The 27,720-nt window shown below is 41.5% G+C and overlaps 2 protein-coding genes across 12 annotated transcripts in view; one reads left to right on the top strand and one right to left on the bottom strand.

Annotated features, from left to right (window-relative positions):
- Positions 1–922: 922 nt before the first annotated feature.
- TACC3 (transforming acidic coiled-coil containing protein 3) lies at positions 923–21,238 on the bottom strand. 4 transcript variants are annotated; one of them, XM_080366708.1, is made up of 17 exons: positions 21,094–21,238; positions 17,232–17,409; positions 16,956–17,095; positions 15,213–15,320; positions 13,631–14,677; positions 12,406–12,505; positions 11,772–11,964; positions 10,705–10,757; positions 9,723–9,847; positions 8,940–9,051; positions 8,075–8,227; positions 5,694–5,770; positions 5,559–5,602; positions 4,377–4,537; positions 2,972–3,078; positions 2,645–2,765; positions 923–1,092 (listed from the first exon to the last, which is right to left on the bottom strand). In XM_080366708.1, exons 2-17 carry the CDS (start codon positions 17,406–17,408, stop codon positions 1,027–1,029), a joined length of 2,784 nt encoding a protein of 927 aa, XP_080222834.1. In that variant the 5' UTR covers position 17,409; positions 21,094–21,238; the 3' UTR covers positions 923–1,026. The 4 variants fall into 4 exon arrangements, with proteins under 4 accessions (XP_080222834.1, XP_080222835.1, XP_080222836.1 ...); XM_080366709.1 differs by having other exon boundaries at positions 17,232–17,433; positions 21,094–21,212; XM_080366710.1 differs by lacking the exon at positions 15,213–15,320 and having other exon boundaries at positions 21,094–21,236.
- Positions 21,239–21,336: 98 nt separating this feature from the next.
- TMEM129 (transmembrane protein 129, E3 ubiquitin ligase) overlaps positions 21,337–27,720 on the top strand; it is a 33,888-nt gene continuing 27,504 nt past the window's right edge. For all 8 annotated transcript variants that reach the window (XR_013924068.1, XR_013924069.1, XR_013924070.1 and 5 more), the window contains exons 1-3: positions 21,337–23,730; positions 24,425–24,899; positions 27,290–27,449. Coding sequence is in view for 3 of the 8 variants with exons in the window: in XM_080366899.1 (XP_080223025.1) it covers positions 23,526–23,730; positions 24,425–24,899; positions 27,290–27,449 (840 nt within the window). In the remaining 5 variants the exon portion in view is untranslated. The remainder of the gene's footprint in view (positions 23,731–24,424; positions 24,900–27,289; positions 27,450–27,720) is intronic.

Raw genomic sequence — 27,720 nt, 5'->3', positions numbered from 1 at the left:
TAATTAACTGTAGACCTGCTCCACTCTGTAGGGTGTTCCTGCTACAGTTGCCAATACACTTAGCAATACTGAGCAGTAGCTACATAACTGAGGAGTAGACCCCAGACTCCTAAGCACTGCTACTCATTTTTTCCACCTGCCCTGGCAGACTAACTACCCTTCCATACGAGGGAAGGGCTCCAAGTAAGGCCACAAGCACACCCAGCAGCAACAGCCCTTCTGATAGGAAGAGCTACTAGTCAGGCAAGGAGGGGAAAGACCTCCCATTAATATTAGAAATAAAACGCTGTAACTTGCAACAAGTAATAACAGCTTAACAGGATTGTCTTAACAGACACAGATGACTATTGTTGCCCTAATTAAAGCCGACTTCATTCTAACCTGTGACCTGCAGCCTACATCTCTCAAGACTGTTACAGGCAGGTGGTAGAAAGCTTTTAACTGGCAACTGGAAACTCAGTAGCATCAGACAGAATAATGACACAGAAAAAACCATGAAAATAAGAGTAGCAAGCTATCTGTCCTGCTATTCAGTACTCTGCTTAGCCTGTCTGCAAAAACAAATCACTCCCACTCCTCACAAACTGAAGTTCTATTTTTTTTTTTAAACATCACTGAATACCTTATAGTATTTGCAACAGGTCAGGTTTTATTACAATCTTGTGACTCCAGAATGTTTTCATGTGAGACAGCAGGCATTGCAAAATAGAGATGGGGCCCATGCTGACCCTCACCAAAGCCAGGTCATGAGTACAGAACCATGATGTTCTTATACAGGGAAAAGACTGAGGGTAAGACAACTGGAAGCCCTTCCTTTAAGCAACATGTGAAAATGTTATACAAGACTTACCTACTGCAAGCAGCAACTGAATTTCAGTGAAATTTTGCACAAAAAGATACAGACAATAATAAGCAAGACAAGTACAAATAAAGTGTTTTATTTTTCCCCACATAAAAGTAAAAGAGTGAGTGAACACAAGACAGGAAGTCAGAGACACTAGACATATTTACAAGACAGTTCCTCTATCAAATTTTTTCCATCTTCAAGATCAAGTCATCACAGATTTTTGTCAGTTCATCATTTTCTTTAGCCTGTTGAAGATGAGGGGAAAAAAGAAAAAGTGTGAGTTTCGGGTATGCTTAAGACCTCCAGAGTGAGCTGAGTCATGACAAATCATGGTTGCCAACATAATGAATAGAAAGTCTATTTACATACTAGTGACACATGCAAATTTACTCTAAAGGACAGTCTACTTTGTAGAGGGTCACATGGCAGCCTCAAGAGCCAAAGGAAATTATACTGTCTTTACTTCCACAGACTTTCCCATGATACATGGAGACCAACTAGGGAAATGAGATTTTTCAGACTCAAAGTCTTTTTGTTAGATACACTGAAATTCAAGATAGTGACAGTTTAGATTTTCATCTTCACAAGACAGACAACTCTGAGATGATGCTTTGATACTGAAATACAGCAATAATTTCCAGTTTGAATAATTCCTTACATGGTCAATTAGAGTTCTTAACATTAGATGTTGCTGTATTTATAACAGGAATAAAAACAGCTCTGTATTAGATGGCTTGTTTCATCTCTCCAGTTACAGGCTTACTGGTTCCTCAGCTATGCAAACCTTAGTCATAAGCCTGAAGACTAACACAAATATGAGACTTCTCCCCGACGGGAATGTGTCAGCAATTATCTATTTTTGAGTCTTCAATGCTGGCAGATACAACCATGATGCAGTAAAGCTAACAGCATGCATGACTTTTAACCCTCAAAATGTTTTTCTTTGAAGCATTCTAGCAAAGGAAATTGATGCACTTTCTAAGACTTTAAGCAACACAAACCAACATCAAAATCAAGGATTAATGGCCTGAACAGTACTGAAAGAGTTCAGTCATACAAAAGCATGTATCAGTGCTAATAGCTTACAAATCATGTTTACAAACAAGCTGAACCAGACAGTCAAGATTCATTCCCAGATTCAGCTCTGGGACATGTTTAATCCTTTCAATACTTAAAAGGGGATTATAAGAAAGATGGGACAGACTTTTTAGTACAGCCCATAGCAACAGGACAAGGCGGTAATGGCTTTAAACTAAAAAGAGTAGATTTAAATTAGGTATTAGGAAGAAGTTTTTATGGTGGGAGTGGTGAGACCCTGGCCCAGGCTGTCCAGAGAAGCTGTGGATGCCCCATCCCTGGCAGTGTTCAAGGCCAAGTTGGACAAGGCTTGGAGCAACCTGGTCGAGTGGAAGATGTCCCTGCCCATGGAAGGGGGGACAGAATTAGATGATCTTGAAGGTCCCTTCCAACCCAAACCATTCTATGATTCTATGCTTAATTCTTAGATCACCATCTCTTTCAGAAGGTCAGATAACATCCTGACACAGCAGCCTGAATTGATCACTTCTGTGCCCTACCTATGGGAACAAACCTTTTGCTCCAAATAATCTAAACATACAGATGAGTCTTGACATACAATTGTGCCTTTAAGTTTCAATGCTTATTTCCCAAAGCTTTCCAGGACAGCAGCCACCAAAACAAGCAGTTAGCATGCCTGCTTCTAGCACCAGTACAAGATAGTTCCTGACCTAGTCCAAGGCAATAACTTGGAAATTCAGCCATGGCATTTTCACTAACCTTTTGTTCAAGGCTCCTCTCTAAAGACTGGATCCTCATTTGTTCTTTGCGGAGACTGGCTTGTAGTGCTGCAGTCTCTGATTTAGCTTTGCTTCGTACCTGGGCAATTTCCTCATTTGCTCTGAAATGGAAGCAAGACTGTGTTTACACGTGCTTCAGACAGCACAGCAACACTGTTCAGAATCACACTAGATGCTTGTACTTTGGATCAATCCCCAAACTAAAAATATTTTAAGCCAAATTTTGGTATTAGTGCATCACATTCTGCAGCAACTGTGAAAACTATGTATTTACTACCAGTACTTGGTTTCTTGACATGGTACTTACCGATGCAGTTTTTCTTCAGCATGTGCCTTTAGTGCCTGGTATCTCTGCTCCTCTTTTTTAATTCTAGCCAGGTATTCTTCAGCACATTTTTTCAGAGCTTCTTCATTCTGTCCCAAAAATCAAGCAGCTTAGTTAGCTTTTTATGTGCTAGTAGATGGAAGAGTCTCTCCACTTCACAAATGGAGTGACAACACCAAAGTAGCAATACTTGCTCATCAGAATAACAGGAACAACTGAAGTCCCACAGACCTACACAGGGACTAAAGTGCCCCCTTTCAACTCTTAACTTTGCAAAATAAGATTTATTCACCCCACTTCCCTCCTGGTATACTGTTTACTTGGTCGCAAACTTTTAATAAAGGGGAAACATCACTAAGCAGTTGTGTGCATTTTGAGTTGGTTTTTTTTTTTCCTTAAATCAACTTTGTTTTAGCTTGCAGTTGTCTCAAGAATAGCTAGGAATCCAATACTTCAGAGAATCCATGGAAAGATTCAGGCTTTGGACCCTGACAAATTAATCCAACATTAACAGCAAGAAAATCATCTTGGTAGGCAAAGACACCTTATTTTATTAGCTATTATAGCTAGTTGGAACTGTTTGAGCTAAGTGCTGAGGCTCCTGACTGTTTTCAAGTGATGCTTTAACTCTGTGCTAAGGAAAGGGCTTCCAAATTTAGGGTGGGGAGATGGAAAGGAAAATGAAGCTTGACATGTTAGTAAAGCAGAAGCTTAAGACTTAACACAGACATTATGCCCATTTCTCAAACCTAGACTACCACAAAACTTATAACAGGCTAGTCCTAAGCTTGAATAAATAGGAGATATTAAAAGGATAACTGAAGGCAAAAAATCTAAAGGCACTTTTTTGAACACCAACTGAATCAATTTTTGTGCATTTTATGCAGCAAGAAGCCACAGCATATGCTCATTAGCTTAATAAACCCAAACTGGTAAACTCAGGCCTGCATTCTGCAGCATCTTCAGAGACTGGAGGAACAAAGCTGAAGAACACCCAATAAACTACTATCATTTTGACTTGTAACAGCAAATCCTCTTCAGCATGCACTCAATATATAGGGGAACTGAGCTGCCCTTATACAGCAGTTGCTACACAAGAGTGCCTCTATGACTAACAGAAAAATTATATGCATGCAGCAAGAAACAGCTCATTCTTCTGTTTGAAGTAACTTTGGGTTCTAACAGAGCAGTCATTACCATACTTTAAGCCAAGCACCAAATATAACAAACAAGTAATTTTTAAATTGTTTAAATAAACAGCTTAGCACCTGGTTTTACATATAGTGCCTATACCAGCTAATTAATGGCTGCTCTAGAAATTCATCATTTCCTCTCTACTAAGTCTCATTTGTCTTGGAAGGATATTATTTGCATTATAGCATCTTACTTTGTGGTAACCCTCTAGCGCTTCTTTCTGTTTTTCAAATCGTTTGAAGAGTTCAGAAAAAGATTTCTCCATAGAGTTCAGATCTGAAATAACTTGCTGCTTCTCTTCCATCATTCTTTGCATCTCTTTCTTTGATGATTCCTTCTGCTTTTGAGCATCCTCTGAAGAATGTGAACAGGGTTACACTCATGGTAGTTACTGCATTAGCATAAAACTAGTTCCACAGATAACTCCCACACCCTCAAGTCTTCCTCCTAAACTAAAAAAAGGGTCTCAGTATAGCCTCTCCTTTGAAAGGACACCATATCTTTGCTTTTAAGGAAGCAGCCATATTCTCTTTATTTGTTACACTGCTTCACACCAACCGTAAGGTCATTAAACATAGATTATAAGGTGCTGCCCAAAGCTATGTTTCTCCTGCAACATAGTCAAAATACTATCTCAAGTTTACCATAACAGGAGCCTCAAATGTCATGACAGAAGCAAGGAATTCAATAATATTTGTTTTCATTAAATATGTAAAATAGCATGCATTTTATATCTAGCAGAGATCTAGTATAACAAGCCAAACTAGCATTGCAACCTCTTTTAGTAACCTCTGTCAGGACAAGCTTTTTTTTAGCACACCTGAGCTGTTTCCCTTAAACTAGGCTTCAAGAAGCACAAAAAAACTGACATGATGTTCAGTCTCCTTATTAAGCAAGGCATAGATTTGGCTATTCAGCCTTGAACTAGGAGAATGCACTCATGCAACAAGAGTTTTATTGAATATCTTCCATTGTCTAGCTTTGAGGCCACAAACTTAACTGAAGCAAAGGCTAGATTTTTCCAGCAAGAACACCTACTGACATAACTTGAATGAGGTCAGATAATAAACAGTTAAACAGAAGGTGCGGACAACTGGATGTGCCAGTTTTAATAAACCAACAGCTCACACTCCACTGGAAAATAAGTTAGTTGTGTTCTTGCCTAATTCAGGAAGTCATCATTACCCACCAAGTGATATCATGTCTTCATAAATACGTTATTTTAACTACCTTGTCTGAAACCTTACACTCACCCTGGAAGCACTTGAAATATTAATACTATCAGAAGTGACAGAGTACTAATTCCACTTACTAACCTTAGGCTAAGCATGCCCCACTCACCCCAAGCCATTCAAAGTATAAATATGGAACTTACCCATCATTTGTGTTATTGTACCTTCAAACTCAGCAACTATTTTTCTAAAAAAACATTAAAAGAAATGTTGAACGTAGAGTTAGAAAAAGCAGCTGGAATAAACAAGGAGATATAAAAATCAGGACAGATTCATACCCCATTTCCTTGTATTCCATATGAAGCTTGTCATACTTTTTTTTCCATTCCTGAGTTTCCAACTGTTTCTCTTGAACCTTTGAGGGGAAAAGTAAACCTTTATTTATCACACAGGAAGAGATACAAGATTTGATACTCAGAACAGTCTGAAGGGCAGCTTAGGTATACTTGTAACTTGATATGGAGAAAAATAAGTTCTAACTGCTTAACAGAATCAAAATTAAGTGTTTCTTTATAGATTTGAGTCAAACAAGTTTAGATTGATAGGTACATTTCACGTACATGATTTCCAGTCAATATTACCAGCGTTTCTTCAGATGGCAAAACCACAGGCCAACCTCTCGCCTGCTCTTAATCATAGATGTCATCATTGGCCAATTATGTTCTTAATCATATATGTTCCTTGGCCCATTAGGTTCTCTCAAGATACATATCTCATTTTATTTACAAGGTAGACAAAAAAAGCCACACATCTGCTAATTTTAACACAGGAAAGCACAAATACCAGAGGTCTAGTCTAGTCAAGATCAAGCTGCTGTTTGGAGTAATTTATATTCAACACTCAATCCTCCCCCTACGATGTCTCCAAATTTAAAGACATCTCAGTTCACTTAAGAATAACCATTATTAGTTTCACATTAGCTCAATTAAAGCACAGTCCACAGCAACAGTATTAGAAGGATAAGCACAAATGCTTTGTGCTAACTCCATAACCTTAATTTTGTCCTGGGCTTTCTATTCAGAACTATAACACTGACAGCTGACTGTAGCATGGGAGGCCTTGAAGACAGAGGCCCAAAATACATAAAGTTGCCTGGAATTTTTTTTTTTAAAAAAGAGAAGGTCAGAGTACATGATTACTGCTGATTCCCCCCTCAAAGTTGCACGGTAGACAAATACACTGATTTTCAGTATTTAGGGTAATTTAAAATGTATTGTAATATTTCAGATGACAGGAAGTGGGGCCCAAATTAAAAAAGGTACCAAAATTTTATGAAGAGAAAGAATTAACAGCAGTTAGGCTAGAAACAGATGTTACAAAAGCAAAAATACTTGAAGATGGAAACTTCTATCTGCAAACTCAACAGAAATGCTTTAGTAAACCCAAAAAAGCATGCTTCCATGAAGTGCTGTATTTTCCCAAAAAGGAAAAGTTTTTTCATCATCTCCCACTCCCGAGTTATTTCAGCAAAAAGTAATCTAAGATTTAGCCTGCCTTCCTTTCAGGTTAATATAGTACTTCCAAGTGTTTTTTGTTGTTGTTGAAGTGACATACAACAGGAGTCATCCAGTCACACCTGTCTTGCTACAACTATGTTTGCATGTTTAAAATAGTTCTTTGAAAGAAGAGATTAGAGCACCAGTTTTTAAAATATTACAAGCTTTACTCCCTGTTATTATAGAAAGTCTTCATTTTAGATCAATTCACTAAGAGCTGTCCAGTGCCAGAGATGCACTTGTTTTACCCAGCATATTGTCTAGTACAGGAAAAGTGTCCTCCTAAATGAGGAAAAGCAAAAGTTACTCCCAGAAAAGTGAGTATCTTTTCACTCTGAAAGAGTAACTGGGTGTCCTTCACATCAGTGCCTGCAAAATTCCTGACTAGGTATATTGAATGCTCCATTTTCTTCTGAAGTTAATTTTGAAGTTACATGATTAGCTTTAAGGGGGGGGTTACGCTTAGGTACTCCTCTTACATCATTTAGTATCTGTAATGTTACATTCATTATCCTGAAGCTGTAATGAATCAAGTACTCAAATTTCTGAAGTGAGTGGATACATAGCTCTTCTTGTATCATTAAGACATCAGGGGTTCAAAAGCAATTTCTGTAGCTACAGAACATGCTTGAAATCCCCCAACTACCACTAATCTACTCTCTCCCACTAATCTTTCTCCTCCAGAGCGAGCTCCAGATCTCACTCATTTTCATTAGCCAGACATACTGCTTTGCCTCCCCATCCCACAAAAAAACCGATCACTGCACTAAATTGGATTACAGTTTTATGTTGTTTTAAGGAAATAGTTATAAGTTGCTCCCTCCCATTGGTAGGAAGGGCTATTTCCTGCCCAGTTAAATAAAGGGTATTCAGATCACCAATATTAAGCTTAACCATTCCATCCAATAACAGATGCCTTTTAATACCTACCAGTTCTAAGGCAGAACCTGGCTAATACTGAAGTTCACTATACCTCCTTAGGTATTAGCTCTGAGGAGTTCTGTACCTACAGCTCCTATCAAGTGCACAGCAAGCTCTTTAGAACAAGGTGCTTATGTCAAGTATAATGGAAAGAATTGCCAAGCGTAGAGATTTATACCAGAATCTAAACAAAAGGGACTTTAAAGGCTATGCAATGTTCTGCTTTGGAAGGTTCGCCATACCTCTCTCTGAACCAGTTCAACAGCTGCATCCATGTCTTTTTGGCTATATTTTAGCACATCGATAATAGCATCCACTGCACTGTTTGCCGAAGCAGCAATAGGGAGTGGAGGAACATCGCTAGTCAGGGAATCTATAATTACGGGACCAGTGTCCTGTGAGAAGCAAAGAGTACAGTTTCAGCAGGTTCCCATTTTCATGCCATTGATTAGCTGTGTGCAGCTATCTAAGTCAAAACATTTTACTTAACACCAAAAATACCTCCATAACTTTGTTACCGTAACCTTCTTGCTTTAAAGATAACTACATACTTCTAAAAGATATCTACAAGGCATAACAAACTGCTATCCACCAATTATAGCTATTGGAAACAAAGTAGGTAACACCACACTGTTCCTCGCTAGTAAAAAAAGCACCACTTCAGGATGAACTGCTGTGTGCAGATCTGTACATAAGAGCTGTTCAAACTATAAACATTAGACTGTCGAGCATCGAGTTTAATCAAAATAGTGCTTTTCATCCCAGCAGTGCTATTAAAATAAATACAAGCTTGTCTTATTTTTGTGGCTTCAGCTGAATGAAAAAGATTGCTTGATTAAAGCATTCTAAAAATGGCTCAAATTCTCCTAGACCATGTGAAATGCCACCAGTTTCCACAAAAATGATTTTTTAATACTTAAGAAAACAAGTACATCAAGAAATTCAACTTTTATGTGACTATCCAAGCTGGTTTTTAAGATAACAGTTTAAATAAGCATTAAGCATTCTGCAATCCTTACAATATCCGTGTAAGTCTTAAGTCCATAACCTAGGCCGCCCCTTTCCTGAAGTATCAACATGAAACCCGATAATTCTGAACACCCTTACAGAAGTTGTAAATGTTCCCAGAAGATCTAGCCCTTTCGGTTTTTCTTCACTTTGAAGATTCACTGCAGGATTTTCAGTTTCCTTCAGCAATTTACTTAAATCAGCAACAGGACTAAAAATGAACAAACATACAACGTTATATTGAAGTGCAACCTTTCTTTGTAAAGCTCTTGTATCAGAAATACTGTGGCCAGCAGGGCTAGGGAAGTGATCATCCCCCTGTACTCTGCACTGGTAAGCTGCACCTCAAATCCTGCTGTTTTGGGCCCCTCAGTACAAGACAGACACTGAGACACTGGAGCGTGTCCAGAGGTGGGCAACAGAGCTGGTGGAAGGGTCTAGAGAACAAGTCTGATGAGGACCTGCTCAGGGAACTGGGGTTGTTTAGCCTGGAGAAAAGGAGGCTGAAGTGGGACACCTTATTGCTCTCTACAGCTGCCTCACAGGTTGTAGCAAGTTGGGCATCAGTCTGTCCTCCAAGTAACAAGCAACAGGACGGGAGGAAACTGCAAGCTGTGCCATGGGAGGTGTAGATTGGATATTAGGAAAAATTTCTTCACCGCAAGGGTGGTCAATCATTGGAGCAAGCTGCTCAGGGAAGTGGCTGAGTCACCATCCTGGAGGTATTTAACAGACTTGCAGATGTGGTGCTTAGGGACATGGTTTAGTGGCAGACTTGGCAGTCCTGCATTAACGGTTGGACTCGATGACCTTAAAGGTCTTTTCCAATATAAACAATTCTATGAGTGTACATACTATAGCCTAGACCAGTTCAACACATACCCACGCTGAAGTGGAGCCGTCATGATATTTGTATTTGTTTCAACAGTACCAGGAATTGGACTGTCTCTCAACAAAGGGTCAAACTTCAAATACAGCGACTGTTTCCTCAAGGCAGATTCTTTGAACTAAGGGAAGAGAAATAAACTGGCAGATATGCTGCTTCATAGCATGACACACACACATCACACACACAAGTAATCCTCTGGGGAGAGGGTAAGCCTATTCTTCAGTGACCAGAGCATTGTTCTCTGGAAAGAAATTACGTAAGAGAACTCTGTGCCCACAAGCTTAAGTCCTTATGTAATATCAAGTGAGCTCAATCTGTTCACAGACAGAACCAAAAGGGCAGACACGTACGAACTATTCAAAACAAGCAGAAAACACTGAAAGGGAAAGATAGTATTGTAAGCTGACTGAGCAGTGTATGTCGTTGTCTCTGCTCATACAATAAGGACAAACACAGCATGATCAAAAACAATGTGTGTATTCTCTGTATATGCAGAGCCACTCCCACTCTGGACCAAAGTAGGAGAAAGAACTAAGCTGAACTGATTAAAACATCATGTGCCCAATTTAGAGACAAATTTCCTGAAACTGCTCATAAAACAAAAGAACTTTAAAAAGAAATATTTTCAAAACAATGATCCTGCACTTTCAAAGCATTATGCTATGCCCTTGCAGTTTTGGCAATCAGAGAGACAAAGTGTCAGCCATCTCAGTTTCACTGCTACTAAAGAAAAAGAGCACCTTTGCAAAATGAAAGCAAAAGATGTCTGACTTTAGCCAAATTGCTTATAACTACATCTCCTTCTACCACCACACCATGCCCAGCCTCATTGACACACTCCTTGGGAACAGAACCTGTATTTCTGTGGACAAGTTCAAAGTGAAGTTTTTTATGAAAACATTTAAGACTTGACAGTTTCATTTTCCTTCCTTCTCCCCTCTTCCAGGGAGGCAAACATTTAAGCACCATACTCACTGATGAAGTGCCAAACTGTTCCAGATAGTCTATTTCTATGCCCATTCCTAGAACTGGAAAAGAAGGAAATGATACAATGAAGATGCAATATTGTCATATTGTCTATAGCGAAGCCACCCACAGGTGCAAACAAATAGGTATGTGTATAAAGCAAATAAATCCCTGCTCCCACCTTGTGAGCCCAAGTTTTTCATTCGCTAGTACTGTATTTCTATCTGGGCCTTAAAAAAACATAGAAGGCAAGCAAAGATTTCTGAGCTAAGCAAAAAATACAGCTTCCATTTGTCCCCAAATACCAGTAAGGATATGTAGAATTTAACACACTGTTAAAGAACTTTTGCTGTTCTATGGTTAAAGAACACACAGCATACACACATTCAGATATTGTACTCATTGGCAATCTCACCATTAAAATTCGCATACAGCTCAGATGTGAGCAGTGAAGTTATAGCCATTTCTCAATACACCGATTCCACTCAAATATTAAGGTAAGTAACAGACTGCATTGCAGTCAAATCATTAGCTCATCCTTCCACACAATGCTCCTACAAGGAATAACCCTTCCAGGTGGTTGTCACATCTATGCAGTAAGCTTTCAAGACTGGCATGCAAGTGCAGAACAACCATCCACACTGCAATATGAAGCCAGTGTTCAAGTAGTGCTAAGGCCTGCAATGATCTATAATACTCAAATACAGAAAGCAGTTGCTTATCTCTAGTGCTCTCGACTTTGAAGGTCTTTATTACCAGAAATTATTTCAAGGGAGCACTTTTTCAGCACACAAAGCTGTGAATAAAACTCTAAAATTGTTTCTGTACCAGCCTAAATTTCATCCTTCCAGGCAGCTGAATGTTAATAGTCAGCTTCTAGAACTTAGCTTAATTCAGAGAAAATTTTAAGTATGCTTAGGTACATTTCCCACCCCTGGTAGTCATTACAGGTTTTACATTCCTTTCAGAAGAGCAAGATGAGACAAAAACTAGAATCAATGACAGAACTGAAGCAGAGAAATACATATACAGATATTGTAACACTAACTTTTCAGTCCGTTTTAAAGTGTCCTTACCTTCTGATGATGGTCTGAAGAGCTCTTCAGGTTTAGTGTTAGCTGTCTGCTCAACTGCTGCTATTTCAGTTCTGTGGGAACTAGGTTTAATTTCTTCTGCAGACATTGACTTTTTTCCACTGTCAGCAGAAACCAAATTATCTTGAGAGAGGACATTAGCTAGAGACATTTTAGACGGGCTCATTTGTTTCTCCTGATGAGAAAAACAGAATCCATTTAAATTAATATTTTAACAGTAAAAACAAGATCACAATAACGATCAAATTTGTTTGTCATAAACCAACTGGGCAGTCAGTGTAATAAACCAAGAGTTCACAAGCATAGAAACTAACTACCAACACTGAGTACAGCTCATATTATAAAGGAGTCGCTTTTTTTAGAGTCCACACCCTTATACTTGCCCTTATATGCAACTACTGATCAAAAAAGATAAACACCAAGGCACCAATTTGGCTGTCTGATGTTACCTTCAAAAGACAAGTCTGCACAGTTGATACCCATTCTAGAGCTGCTGAAGATACATAAACCCACTAATTCTTAGACAAAATATCAAACATGGGTTTGACAAGGTTAAGTCAAAGAACCGTTTCCTGGAACAACTCGGGAAGAACTGGCTACCTTTCCTATACCTTACCATGGCTATCTCTCCTGGAAGTTCAGCTTCTGCTTGAACTCCTGGCTTGTCTTCTTGAGTTCTGGGTTTGTCTTCTACCACATTCTGTTCACTGATTTCCCTAAAGAAAAAAGAAAAAAGTTAAAATCCAAACCACAGACAGTTCTGAACTCTGTATTACCAGATACGTTGAAGCATTGAACAAAACTTTCAGAGTTTCTACTGCCACAGTACAGCAAGTCTTACAGAGGGTAGGGATGTAAATACACTGTCTTGCCTGATGACAACTTAAATGACAAAGTCCTCCCTTAATCAGAAGCAGTGCTATCTGGGAAGAAGAAAGTCACAGCAGTATCACTTATTCCCATTCACTTAACACTCTATTTCCATTTGTTAAGCTTTTTTTTTTTTTAAAAAAAAAAAAAAAACAAGCAGCCTGCTACTCTTTCCAAAGTAATGCAGTGGTTACTGGTGTAAAACACAGAACTTCAGTAGTGAAGCCTAATATTTTAGCTACTGCTGACAGCACAAACTTAATTTCTTGTCTTGGTAAACACTAGCTGATCATGTAATACAGGGAGCAAGAGAGCAAATATTCCTGTCAAATTAACATCTTGTGCCAATCTAGTTCTGGTAAGCACACACCTGGCTATCCGCAAGTAATGCTGACATTTCATTAGTTAGACTTCCTAGGAAAAGCAACACAACATGTTCTATTCTCCAGAAAGTTTTATGTGGTGCCAAAAAAATGCACAGGTCTTTGTTGGAGACTGTATTCAGATACCAAGAACATGTGTGGAAGAAACAGTACCTCAAAGTTCAGCCAGGACACTAAGGAGAGAACATAATTGCCTAGTCCCTTCACAGGCTGTATGATGTGTGATGCTGCTGCCTACTTACCTGTTTTTTGAAAGACATCAGCACTCAGTCAGTTCTTAACATTTCAGTCTAGTCTTGGAGGACTGACAAAAGACACTTGACCAAGGTACTAATGCTCTTCCCACATAAGCCTGTTCCCTCTCATTCCTCCATATTTAAGTACATCTTTTTCCCAGAGCTAGCCGTGCTGGGATGGTTTCCCTGATGAGATCTTTAACTTTTAAACACAATATGTTGCAACAGCAACATGCAAGAGACTGCTAGCCTCAGACCAAGTCAAAGAGGTAGGAGTAGCTAGAGATAACATCTAGCTATCTTTTCCTCACGTTAGTTCAAGGCGCTTCTACATTCAGCTAGATTTACTTACAGATTTTTGGATTCTTTTTCACAGGTACTTGGTCTGTTGTCCTGCTCCACTGAAAGAAGCTCCCTTCTTGATGAGATACTATCCTTCTCCTCGTCTTGCAGGTGAGCTTTCTGAGGGCTAGAACACTTGGGTGAGCTGGAAATTTTAGAGCCTCCTCCAAACGGATTAAAGTTTGGATCATCAAGTTTTTCCCAGTCAAACTTATAAGATGCTTTGGGAACAGGGATTTCACCTTCCACATGACCCTTATTTTGCACTTCAGTTTTCTCCGTTTTTGTCTTGGTAACAGGAATTTTTTTGGAAGGTGGCTTAATTCCAAGTCTTTTACCTAGTTTCTTAGGAGGTGGCTTTCTAACAGTGGTATTATCAAAGTCAAATTCCAATTTTACTGGTCCCGCCTTGGTGACATCAGGCTTTTCTGCAGGTTCCCCTTTGGAGACAGCCAGCTCATCCACAGAGGCTTTTTCTGCTACTGAAACATTCTGAAGCTTTGATTCCCCAGTTTTAGAAGTATCACTGGGACTCAAGTTACCAGATAACTGCACAGCAGGTGTAGATGTTTCTTCTAAGCCTGCCGAATCATCAATTTGACTCACGCCTGTGGAAGCAGACTTCACATCCCTCACAGAGTCACCGATTCCTTGCTTAAGGGACAACTCTGATTTATTAGACTCTGACTCTCTCAATACAGATTCTTTTCCAGAGGAAAGAGTCTTCTCTTCACTTGGGCAGTCTCTACTTGCCGTGGTTGAAGCAAAAGGAGCTGTATCATCCAGCAGAACAGAATCACTACTTTTTTCAGAAGTTCTCTCAGGGCTGCTAGATACTCTTACAGGAGACTTTTGCAGGTTTCCAGGAGAATGCTGCAATTGCACTGCACTTTGAAAAGGATTGATGTCATTTAAGTTATCAAAATCAATATTGTAGGAACCTCGACTCTTCACTGGCATCTCATCATCTGGGTAAGGAGCTGTGCTGACCTTCTCTGGCATTTGTGTATTTATCACTGTATTGTTCAGTCCAGTTTCAGGCTTTTGTTGACATGTGCTGCATTTAAAAAAAAGGATCACACATGCTATATTTTTTAGACATCATTTGAAGTCATCTTCAGAAATATATTTGCATAAGTAGCTTTGCACACTCAGAGTAATCTGATTTTTTTGACATAAGGCTGCTGGCAGCAAAAAGAATATTGTAACAGCAAGAATTCAGCTGCCACCTAAACCGAAGTTATGAGCTCTGGTACACATGAACTATAGGGAGATCAATCCTTCAAGCTAGTCTGTATTCTTAAGCTACCCGTTCTACACAGCTATGTGACCTCATGCCAGCCGTTGCTGGAGACTGCTGCTTTATTCACTACAGCAGATTTCCGTTTCTCTGGACAGTGAAATATACATTTCTTAGGAATATTTACTAACAGTAAGCAGCTCAAACACAGGCACAACTAGTAGTACATCTTCATGTAGATTCCTCTATGAGTCTAGGACCAAACTGAGTCATGATTCAGGTCCTCCCATTCTAGTCTCTACTCTTCTCCTCAAAGTATGCACCAGCATTTCATCTATGAAGGCCTACATACCAAAACAGAACTTGGACTGCAGGCACTTTAAACTCTGTACCATAGCAGATCTGAGATCCAAGTGGTACGTAAGAAAATACTTCTCCGGTAATAGAAAAATAAGATTCTCTAGAAGAAAAACAGGTTAAAGAGCTTGTGTACTCACTGCTGCCGAGTATTCTACAAGTTACCGCTCTCCACTTTGATTCCCCAAACCCTACTCAAATTCAGAGGCTTGGCCTCAGACTGCTGAGAGTTAACACATGACTTCCTGAAACAGGATTTCCTCCCATTGTTTTGCCCCTTTGTAAACTTATTACTTCTATTGCTATCCGCATCTGCTGTAGAACAGAACATGAGTAAAAGTCACACACTAAAAACACCACTTTGATAAACCCAAAAGCAAAGGCAGGAGATAAGAGTTCAGGAAGTCCTTCTCACCCGGTCTGAGTGCCTCTTCCCTGCAATAGCGCAGCCCCAGGCTGGTTCAACTGCTCAAGCCCCTCCCATTCTCCTTCAGTGTTTAACCTAATAAATGCCAGTCAAGACACCTGCTTGAAACTTGAATTACTTGACACTAGTCAAACGTGACTAGCAACACCTAGTGCTTTAACTTATTTGCTACAAACAAATCCTTGCATTTTAAAAAGTAGAAAGGACACGTACAGTAAGTAAAGGCATGTCTTCACACATAGTTATGCCCTCACTAAAACCAATTCAGTGCTAGCCCTTGTAACTCAGTTGAACCTTTTATGTACTAAATCTTCATTTATTTGTGTGAGCAATAAGTTTGGGGCCTAAATGCAACTAAGTCACTTAATTGTGGTGGCTAGCTCACAAGCACTTTTCTAAACTGGAGGATACATGCAAGTTAACAGTTGAAGTAAATCATACATTTAAAGAGCATTTAAGTGTTCCCATCTTTCTTCCTTCTTCCCTTCCCAAAAACAATAGGGGTCAAATGAAAGTATTGGGTAGATAAAAACAAGCAAAAGGATATATTTCCTTGCAGAAGACAAAGCTAAGATCTGAGATTTCTTGTCACTGGGAATTACAGTTGTCAGATGCTTATACAAGTTTTTAAGGGGGTTAAAAAAAGTCAGTATTAAAGCCTATTAAATAACATTGTATTAGTAACCTGTTATAATAGTTCTAGTAAAGGACAGTTGCAAAACCCCAAACTGAAACCCTGCAGACTTCATGCTCTTCTCTAGACAGCTACCATGAGCCACTTAGACACAGGCTGTTAGACTATAAAGATGCACAAACTTGTTTGTACTTGGGATTGATGTTATATTCACTTTGTGTCGCTAGATCTTCTTTAATCTTAATACTCATTGACTTGAGGTGTCAATCCAAGCTAACCCTTCAGAAGATTTACCTTATAGAGAAAAAAAAAATCTTAAGAGATAAAACTGTACTTAACATACAAGAGAAGAAATTTTAAGGTTTAGCTTCAGAGTAGTTGTAGTCTCACATGAAAACCTTACTGTAGGAAAGTTTGTGTTCTCTGCCCAAGGTGTCCCTTAAGCTATTTATACATAATAAGTCAGCTTTAAGAAACCAGTTACTGAGAAGTTAGGGTTCAGTATTCAATATTACAATCAATATAATTGCCATTACTTTTGAGAAAATTTTATCTTTAAAAAAAGCGCATCAGTGTCAGCATAGTCAACGTTAATTTTGTGCAGTTTATAATGGGGAAAAAGTCACTTGAGTGTGTCCCACATAGCTAATACTACCAGTGGCGAATACATTACTTACTCAACATTGACAGGTAAAAGATCATCCACCAAGGCTTCACTGCAGTCACCCAGCATGAAAGTAGTGTCAAGTTTGTCCACCATCGCAGGACTTAAGATTTTTCGAGTCTGAGGATCTCTTAGAGGAGTTTGAAATGTTACCTTTAAGAAAGGGTTGGAGGGGAGGAAAAAGGTAGAACATGAACACCACAGTATTTTCAAGCTCCAAATAACACATGCATTCAGTAGCAGAGATCATAGAAGAACATAATCAACACAAAAGCACAGTTTACCTTACCTTCATAGCTTTTGCCACACTTTTTCGTGGCAAGTTTTCTTTCTGGGACAGGCATAGAATAGAAGGTCTCCCTGTAGGTTCTGGTGCAAAGAAAAAGCCTGAGTCTTCCGCTGTTAGGTCATCCTTGACATTTGCTCCATTTTCTCCATTTTCTGTATTTAAAATCTGCAGACTCATTCTAGAACATCAACACATATAACATCTGCATGAATGAGAGGGTGTGGTCAGCCAGATGCACTTTCAGATAGTTTAAGAAGTTGGAAGCCTGCCACTTGCTCTCAAAGATTAACAGCTTCAAAAGAAGTTTTAGAAATATTAAATATTTTCATATGAAAAGGTATATTTCAAAAGACCCTGAAAGCATCCAAGCACAGCACTGCATAGGCCTTCTGCTTTTGTTAGGCATCTGAGAAGTTAATTGTTGATATTACACTTCCCACAGTTAACATTATATCCTTACTAATCAAGCTGCCCATCCTTTAAGGGGAACTCTACCATTTGCAAGTTTTTTCATTTCCGACCCCTTAAAGCCTGTAGTGACATAGTCACGCGTCTTGTAATAGTGCATCTAGCTACGCAAAATTACAGCTTTTGCAAGGGGCAGATGACAGTAATTCTCCATTTTGTTCACATGGTCTCGTTACTACATTGTACATCAGTAAACAGGAAAACCAAACTTTGTTAGTTAGGGTGTGTTTAGGATCAGAGCTCTGAATAAAATAATTTGGCATTTTCCTACACTGTCTGAGCATGTGCTGCTTTTGTAAGAGACACAGTACTTGAGAACCTTTTGCTGCACAGGCATTACTGGTATGCAAATCAGAAAGAAAATAAAATTAAAAGGGTATTTCTTTAATTTTGTTCTTGCATTGGACATGCACAAGCTTTAGTAGACCATAGAGGTTGATTAATCTTACTAGTATTTCAAGTGTGAAGGACTTTAAAGCCTGCATCACAACTAAGATTTAGGATGAACATAAGTTGGAGAAGGAACACATTTCAAATATGCCAGGCAAACCAGCACATTATAGGTACTTGAACTCTGTCAGCCTTTCATTCCCATTGGAGCCTTTGCAGTTCTTTAAAGCTTTAACATTAATATTCAGTGATGCTATTGCTGTTTCTTTAAAACAGCAAAAAAAACCCCACCGAAAAGTACCAGAGCACAGAAGGCCTGTTAAGGCATAATCACTGTCCATGAAGTATGACCCCTGAGAAGTGCAGTTAGTTAACTGACAAACTGTTAACAAAGCAATTTCCTTCATAAGAACTGATGTGTTATCTTGTACCACCTCTGCAAGATAATCAGCATCATCAAGTGGAGATGTTGGCTTTCTGCAATGAATAACCAAGCCAAGTGATCTCAAATGCTCAACTTGACCAGAAGTCTAATCCTTACTTTGTTTTTCTGTCCTCCATCATGTAGTCAAGATTAATCCAGGAAATAAGCCAAGGAAGACTTCAAATTATTGTCTTCATTGTCATAAAGAGGTAATAAGAACACTCCCACTGAAAGTTTTAAATTATGTTTTCAGTCTCATATACCTCTGATATATTCAAATTTCTGTATTTAAGCCTCCATATGTGTTTTCCAACTGTTACAATAATCCTTATGGGAAAATTTGCTTCATACACTCCAGTGAACTAGCTGCTCTGTCTGCAAGCCTGACAACAGCACTTCTAATCAGTAATGGAATGCAAACAATGGCTACAAAAGCAATGGCAAGCAAACAAGCCTGTATTAGCTATTTCTTCATTCCTCCATTATTCTTGATCATATTGATACTTTAGCCCAAGTTATTTCATACATAGACATTTTTACATTAACAACTTTTAGAACTTGAAGTGAACTTCATTGCTTTCCTTCATTCCAAACTAAAATTGAGACAACAGGTCAATTAAATCTTTAAAAACTGTTGCTGTTTACTGTAATTACTTTAGAAACAAAGCCAAGGACAGGACAAAGTTGTCAACACCTTCTAAAACAAGCCTCATAAGCAGGGGAGGTTTGTTTTGATACTTTTCCAGGTTTGTCATTGAGCTACTCATACACCCTTGCTAAACCAGATTCAGATCATTAAAATATCCAGTAAATTGACACCATATACCTACATCACTTTTGCCCAGCATTTTAGATACTGAATCCAAAAATAAAACCCACAAAACCTCCTTTCTAAGATTAAATTATTGCAAGTAATTCAGCATTTAAGATATTTGCAATCAAGATTTGATCTAAATTGCATTTAAAAATTTGTTAGCTAGAAGCTGTGATAAAGTGAAAGGGAAGCTTTATTCAAGACATCTTTTTGTTTGAAGTGGTCAGTGTCTAAGGCATGCAAGTGTTGTGAAAGGCAGCAAGTTTTCCACTACGGCCTATCAAAGTTCAAAAAAAATGAACCTGCTCCTAGTTTTAGAAACATATTTATCTGCACACAAGCAGCAGTCTGTCATTCTGTATTTGAGAATGAACATAAAATTCAATTACATCAGATAATTAAGCCTCAGGTACCTTTTGTATGCAAATTGAGGGCTTCATAGCAACTACCTGTTGTTTCATGAACACTGGGCACAACATTCAAAACACCAATTTGGTCTCTAATGCCTGAAACGTGCCACTGAACATTCAGGGCAAAGATGGAATTTTTCTACTTAATTACCCTTCTGAACTTCGCCAGGAGCCAAGATGCAAGACACTTGCTCACTGACAAAGTAACTTAGTATAGGCTGTGAATATTTCCATACAAAGTGACACAGAGCTGACTACTTTTTTTTTAGTGCAAACATCTCAACTCAGAACAAATCTGTCTGGTTAACCGACTCTTTCATATTCACGACCTTCCCCCGACTACAGAAGTCACCCGACTCTCAATACACCAGTGCGGGAAGGGGAATTTGCAGCAGCTTTAGCCAAAACCAAGCTTGGGAGGCAGCAGATGCCGAGCCTCAGCGCAGCCGGCCTCGGTACCCCCCGCAACAGGCACTCGGGCCTGCAGCTGGCTGCGGGGGAACAAAAGGTGGCCTTGGCCTTCAGGGGCCGAGTCGGAGGCGCCGCTCGGGGCGGGAGTCGGCGGTGAAGGGCCTCCGCGGGCCGGGCAGGGCAGCGGGGGAGCGGCGAGGCCGGGCAGCGCCGCCCCTGTCCATCAATGCGCCTAGCCGTGCTTTAAGGCGCAAGAGAAACCCAAACAAAAAAGCCCAAACCGCCCCTGTCGCAGCCCCCCAGCTCACCGGGTGCTCCCAGCGCTCCCGAATCTCTCCAGGCCACAAGAGCCCCCCCAACACCCCCCAGCCGCTAGGCTACCAGAGCCTCCCTCGGCCCCGGAGTCCCCCCCGCCTCACAGAAGTGCCCGCGTATATCCCCTCAGAGCGCCCACCAGCCCCGCATCGCCCTCAAAACACACAGAGATGCCCCCGAGGTCCTCCTGAGCCCCACCTCACCCCCGAATTCCTGAGGAGCCCCTGAGCTCCACTCCATCATCCGCCGCCCCCTCCATTACCCCCCAGCTCCTAGCTCCACTTCATCCCCAAACTCACAAAAGTTTCCCACAAATCTCCGAGCCCTAAGCTCACAAGTGTCCCTGAAACCCCGCACCACCACCCCAAGCTCAAAGGGGGGGGGGGGGGGGGGGGGCGGGGAAGGCCTGGGTCTGTGTGTGCGTCCCCCAAGCCCCGCACCACCCCAAGCTCACAAAGGGAGGTCCCCGAGCCTGCCCCCCCCCCCTTCACCCCCCAGATCCACACCACCCCAAGCTCACAGAGAGGGTCCCCGAGGCTGTGTGCCCCCTCCCAAACTCAGTGGGGCAGCCCACAGCTCCGTAGGCAATGCGAGCAGCCCCCTCCCCACACCCCCTCAGAGGACCCCTACCTGCCGGCGGGGCCCAGGTGCGATCCCGCAGGACGCTCGGCTGAGGCGGTACGCGGGTCCTAGCGGCCTCAACCTTCCCCACCGCTGCAGCCACCGCCGGGCAGCACCCTCTCGGTAGCCGTCACAGGATTTCAAATTTCAACGGCAGCCACGGCCCGCGAATGAGGAAGCGGCATTCGGAAGGAGCCCGCCAGTCAGAAACGCGTCCTGCGGGGAGGCGGGACAGCCGCGCTTCGCGGCTGATCAGCCCCCGCGGGAGTGCGCTCCCGCGCGAGGCATGTTGGGAAGCGTAGTGCGCAGGGCATCGCCGTGGCGCTGGCGGGAACGGCGGCTGAATGCCTCTGCCTGCCAGCGGTCCGCAGCGCAGTCCTGCTTCAGACCCGTGCTCGGGCAAGCGTGTACTGGCTTTGGGTCAAAAACTACGCGTTTTGTGCTCTTCGGGAAGAACCATGTGTCGTATCTGGCGTTACTGCTAGTTCAAGATCGGGCCCCACAGGCATTAACTGTCTCTAGGGGCAGATACTTGTGTCTGCAAATTCTGAGGTAAATAATGCCACCCTTTGGCATGAAATTTTAGAAATGCGAACTCTCAATACTCAAACCCTTTTGCAGTGGAAGGAACAAAATAAGAGGGCTGGGACAAAGTGCTAAAGGCCCATATGGATTTTCACAAACCCCAGCATGCCTCTTGGGCATCAGCCTCTCCGTCACCTTGCTCAGGCAGCCAGGCAGGCACTTGCCCATTCTCAGTGCTGCATGCTATGCACACTCTGATTTCTGCGCAAAGCAAGACTGGGCCAGAATTTGAGATGTCGACTCCAGTGTAGGTGTCTGCTATGGAGGTATTGTGTCAGGGGGCCTACACAAGCTTCATAAAAGAGGTCAATATAAGTAAACTTGGAATGTCCCTTAACACTCAGTCCTGTGCTGAGTTCATGAAATAGTGTTGATACTATTAAGACTTCTTAAAGTAAATGAAAGTTGCTGACACAGAAGTTAATGTAGGGTCGGTCAGCCCAGAAGCTGGAAAGCTTTTGGAGGAAGAAGGTCCACAGTTAGATTTTGAATGATAAATAAACCACATAAACTTCCATCATCTTCAGGACTTTTGCACAACTGTCTCATGTAGCTGTTAGAGCATGTTACCTCTCTTAGCCCCTCACAATAAACCCACTGGTCCCCTGTAGCCCCAAGCACATCCACGTCTCAGTCATTCTGCTTCAACAATTGTCTGAATAAAACCACAGAAAGAAAACTTGCTCTTTCACAACCTGATTTTTATTATTGAACTTCGTAGTCCATTCTTCAAAAACAGTCCTTACTGTTGAGTCGTTAGACAGCAACAATGAAACGATTGTTAAAACAGTAAACTTGCTAACAATGACGTCTTTCAGAATGAAATAAGATGCCCAAAATCCAGGCATAACTTTACTGATGCAACTGTTTTATTCCACTGTCACTGGATTCCTCATGTCCATCAACAACAGTTACACATCAGCCATCTGCCAGTGTAAAATTTTGCATTCTGTGGGCTGCATTTCCTATTGATTTAGTTCCCCATCAGTAGTGTGTAACATTGCATGTTGTTTCCTCTGCTGTGCTTTTCCAGTTGTGCAATTTCCCCTTTCTCTAAGAGACAAATAATGGCTATTTATGGTTATTACAGGGTGCACGCAGTGGGTTTGTTGCTTTCTAAGAGAAATGGTGATTTTTGTGACTGTTAGTTATTATTTGTACTTCAATACCAACCAGAGATGTCAGGCTTCTCCCTTGTACTGTGTTCAGGAGTGTACAAAGGTGTCTTAAAATCTGTCTCTCTTTAAGGCCCTTTAAGAGCTTACGTCCCTGTCTCAATCATTCTGGGAAGAAAACATTACATAAAATATACCAGGAAACAAAATGGTTTTGCAGACCCTTAAGTGGAACAGGCCATTTACCAACTTCAGGATGCTGCCCTCATTCTGCAGTTCTTTTACGTTTAGAATCACAGAACTGTAGAACCATTTAGGTTGGAAAAGACCTTGAAGATCATAGGAATTGGTCTCTTTTGCCAGGCCTGTGAAGCATGACCTAAGAGGTTTGTAAGGCGTGAGGCCACGGGGAGGGTTGGCCGCTGGGAGATGCGAGCCCTGACCAGCCCTGGGCAGACGGGGTGAGACAGCCAGCCAGTCCCCAGCGGGAGCGGGGCCCCGGGGGCTCGCCCCGAGACGGCCGGGGCGGAGCGGCTCCGCGCCGGGGCCCGCCAGCGGGAGGGACCAGACCCGGCCGGGGCTCCCGCGGCCGCGCCGCCGCCCCGCCCCGCCCCGCCCCAGCGGAACTGCCAGCCCGGCAGCGGCCGCGCCGTCCATCCGGGGCTGAGGCGGGAACTACCGCTCCCAGGGAGCCGCGGGGCGGCGGCGGCGGGTCGGGCCGCGGCGGGAGCGGGCCGTAGCATGGAGAGCCCGGCGGTGACCTTCACGTTGGCCTACTTGGTGTTCGCCGTCTGCTTCGTCTTCCCGCCCGACGAGGTGCGCTCGGCGGGGCTGACGGTGCAGAGCCTGCTGGCCGCCTGGCTGGGCAGCGAGGACGCGGCCTTCGTGCAGTACCACCTGCGGCGCAGCACCGGCACGCTGCTGGCGCACTCCCTCCTGCCCCTGGGTGAGCCCCGGCCGGCGGCGGGCGAGGGGGCCGGGGGGGGTCCCCACGGGCAAAGTCACAGCGGGGAGACTGCATCGAGAGGCGAGCCCGTTGCTGAGTGAGCCTGCGCTCGGAAACCTGTTGTGCCCGGTGTTCTTCACCCGAGTCCGCGTGTTGGGTGCATGCAGGTGTGGGTGAATCAGGCTACACAGTTTGGAAATGCAGGGGTTTACTGTCGCTCAAGCTTCTTTGCAGCATATACCCTAGGCTTTGTAACTAGTTGGCTGCATCAGCATACATGCAGTTACAAAGGAATAGCATTTTATTTAACCAGCAAATTCAGATCAGCTTCCTTTAGCCATATACTTCTGCTAAAACTAAGTGGCATCTTACAGGTAAATTTATTCAACCAACAAATTCAAATTGGCTTCCTTTAAGTATATAATTCTGGTAAAAGTGGCATCTTACAGGTAATTTTATTTAACCTGCAAATTCAAATCAGCTTCATATAGCTATGTAATTCTGGTAAAAATCAGTGGCAGGTAAGAATTTACCTCTGATTGCTTAGGACAAGAGGCTTGAATTTGAGTTGTCATCTGGAAGTACAACAGCTCTCTTGGAGGTGAGCTCATTGGTTAGATAGCTGTATGATTCAGGGGTATGTGTTTATGTGTGTACTTAATTGCTTTCTGAAAGTAAGTCTTTTTCCTTGCAGGTTATTACCTTGGTATGTGCTTTGCTGCACCTGAAAAACATCTTTGCTTTTTCTACCTGGCTTCAAAAGGATGGAAAACTTTCTTCTTCTTCGCTGTTCTCTTTCCAGCAGTCACCAGTGCCCTGGCATATTACTGGTCACGGAAAGGTTGGAATAATCATCCGTTAGCCCGAACACTTGCTGTTCATGCTCTCCCACAGTCTGGTTGGAGGGAAGTAGCTTCTTCCATCAATACAGAATTTAGGAGAATCGACAAATTTGCTACTGGAGCCCCAGGAGCGAGGGTGATTGTTACGGACACATGGGTGATTAAAGTGACCACCTACTGTTTACATGTTGCCCAGCAGCAGGACATTCATTTGACTGTGACAGACTCCAGACAGCATGAACTCACCCCAGACTCAAATATGCCTGTGCAGTTCCTCACCATCCGTGTTGCCAGTATTAATCCCTACGTGAAGGCATTTGATATCCGGTAAAACAACTATACAATTATATTATATATATGCCGTCTGATGGTGCTAATGAAGTGCTTTTGTGGCAGATGTAAAGACTTCTTGGGTCTCGTCTCTTCTGTTTTGCTCCCTGTCTGGTGTTCAGAGATGTTTTATGTGCAGTTCTGCCACTCAGTGCAGTGAAGAAAGGTCATTTAGAAGGATTCACACACCTGCAGTATTGAATGCACAATAGTTAAACAGAGGGACTTCCCTGTTTGATCTGTTCTTAAGAGGATTGTGCTGGATGCAGAAAGAAGTAACTAGAAAAACTTAGGTGAAAGATGGAGAACAGGAATGAAAGGGAGAGTCTTTGTGCTTCACAATTTTGGAGGAGGAGAAATAGTTATTTGTCTAACACTGGCTGTTGTTCACCCATGACACTTCTTTTCCTTCTGCTCAAGACTCGTTATTTTGTCACTGCTCAGAAGAGTTCTCGCTGAGCTACTGCAAGCCAAATGCCCTCAGAGCAAGGAAGTAATTTTGATCCATTTCTGATGTATGTGTTCCTGTAGCAGTAAATCATAGCAAACGTGCTGTGAACTGTTAGGGCTTGTTTTCCAAGGGCCCATGAAATTCTTTTCAGCAGTCTCTCTGTGTAGTTAGGCAAAAGTACAAGCTGCAGAAACCCGTAACTGAGTAGAATGGTGCTAAAGTCTGTTGCTACTGTGTCATTAAAAGGACTACACAAAGCCACGTTGGTGCTCCTAAAACTATATATTTGAAAAGGCATTTGAATACCTGTTTGCTGTAAATCTGTACATCGGCAGCATTTATTTACTAGTTAACTGAAAGTAGGCATATGACCAGACTTGTGGGTTAGCAGAGGGGTCCTGGCAAGCATAAAGAAGGCATAGAGGTGGTTTTGTTAGATCCAGGTGAACAGAGCTCAGAACGAGAGGTTAGTTAAGGTAAGCATGACAATCCTAAGAAAAGAAGAGACTTTTATAGACCTGTGAGAGTGGTGACCAAATAAGTATCAAACAACTAATGATTTTCTTCTGCAAGTGCTTCAGTGCCAGAGTGATAAAACTACATCTCCAGCTGAGAAAAATCATGGTGGCTTTGACAAGTCCTTTTAGGGAAAAAAAAATCCAAACCCCAAAAATTATATTTTGTTGCTAAACAGAACAGCACTGAGAAACAGTGTTTCAGAGTTCTTATAATAAGATGTGTCAGAAATAGCAAACCTCTGCTAGAATGCAGTCATAGAGGATTTAAGTGCCATAGGAAAAAACTCCCCTATTAAGGATATAGGATCATTGCATATATCCAGAATCAGAATTAGATACAGTGGGATGTTTCTGGAAGAAAAACATTTTTGTGCAGGCAGGCCACATGGTCCCATGTGTTCAATGTGAATTTTTCCTCAGGATAGAAAGGTCTCTGTTATTTGCACAGATAGCATCTTTTAACAAACAACATTATCCTATAGTAGTTAAAACAATGGAGACCACCGGGAGCTAAAGCTAAGCCAGCATTGCATTGTACTGGAATCCAGTCAGTGAGTGGTAGGAAGAACGAGGAATTTCAGGGTGATGTTCCCAGGGCTTTTCCATGAAAGCTGTTTAATGAGTGGAAACATCGAGCTGGGGAGTTCTGAATCTACCATTTAGAACTGTTATAGTAAAAAGGGATAACAACAGTAATGTGTCATTAAAGGACCTGCACAAGGTTTCATATGCCACTTGAGGTCTGTGGGCCTTACTTAGACTTCAGCAGAAGCAAACTAGTGTGAAACACAACTTAATACAGGCTTGAATCAGAGTGCAAGTCACATTCAGCAGCTGTTTGTAGCCTTTGTGAAATTTCAGGTTTCATCTAAGCCTGTATTATAAAATCACAGTAACTAATACCGATTGACATTCTTCTGACACTTACATGTACTGCATCGCCTTGTGATACGTGCCACATGACATAACTCTGATTTCTGTCCTCAGGAGTTTATAAACTACATATAGTCTAAGTAAGTAGGCATTAAAAGGTGGACAGAAGTTGTGCGTGCAATACTTTACAGTTAATGCGTTATTTATGTACCTGTGTTGTTTTTGTTCATGGTGATTACTTCAAAAGCCATCCTTTATTTTTGTATGATGTTTTAGTTAATCTCTGGCATATCTTGTCAGTAGTCTGACAGGGATATGAAGGAGGACAGCGTGTTCTGTTGTCTAATATAACCGCAACTAAACAGCAAAAGAAAACAAAATGCTTGCTGTGTATTTATTCTGGTTAGTATGTGACTTATATTCTGATTAATATATAAATAGTTTTTCTGTGGATTCACTTCTCTGATGCTAGCCTCTGCAATGTACTATCAAGGTATTTGAATGGATAATCATGACGACATTTTGTTCCATCTTTTCTTCTTCAGGTTGAACTCCACAGAGTATGGGGAGCTCCGAGAAAAGCTCCGTGCTCCTATTATCAATGCAGCTAATGTTGTGATCCATCAAAGCCTTAGTGATTTATTTCTAGAAACCTTTACATCTCTGGTGGAAATTAACCAGACGTATTCTGTTCCAAGCACTCAGGTGAGACCTTCTATCCATATGAGACTGTAATAATTATATTTGCAATATAGTTGAGCCTGTGATTACTCTGTAATTGATAACTGTTTGCTGAAGGCTGTCACAGGTGAATTATTAAGAGAAATCATTCTTCTGGGGTTAACCCAAAGGTTTTATTAAAGTCTTAAGCCAAAATAGAATGATGATTAAATTATACTTATTAAATTATTGTTATTAAATTGTAATTAAACAGTAATCAAAAAGTAATTAAATGGTAATTAAACAGCAGTCAAAC

This window comes from Falco punctatus (genome assembly GCF_963210335.1).
Source record: "Falco punctatus genome assembly, chromosome: 1".
NCBI lineage: Eukaryota > Metazoa > Chordata > Aves > Falconiformes > Falconidae > Falco > Falco punctatus.
This window is presented reverse-complemented; position numbering and strand designations above follow the sequence as displayed.

Bases quoted from the DNA above. Each gene is read 5' to 3' on its own strand.
- TACC3 (XM_080366708.1), bottom strand. From the start codon at position 17,408: ATGAGTCTGCAGATTTTAAATACAGAAAATGGAGAAAATGGAGCAAAT. The intron at 11,965-12,405 runs GTAAGGTATAGG...TTTTCTCATCAG, and splicing joins TTCCAGGAGAGATAGCCATG to GAGAAACAAATGAGCCCGTC. The intron at 5,771-8,074 runs GTATGGCGAACC...TTCCCCTCAAAG, and splicing joins TTGAACTGGTTCAGAGAGAG to GTTCAAGAGAAACAGTTGGA.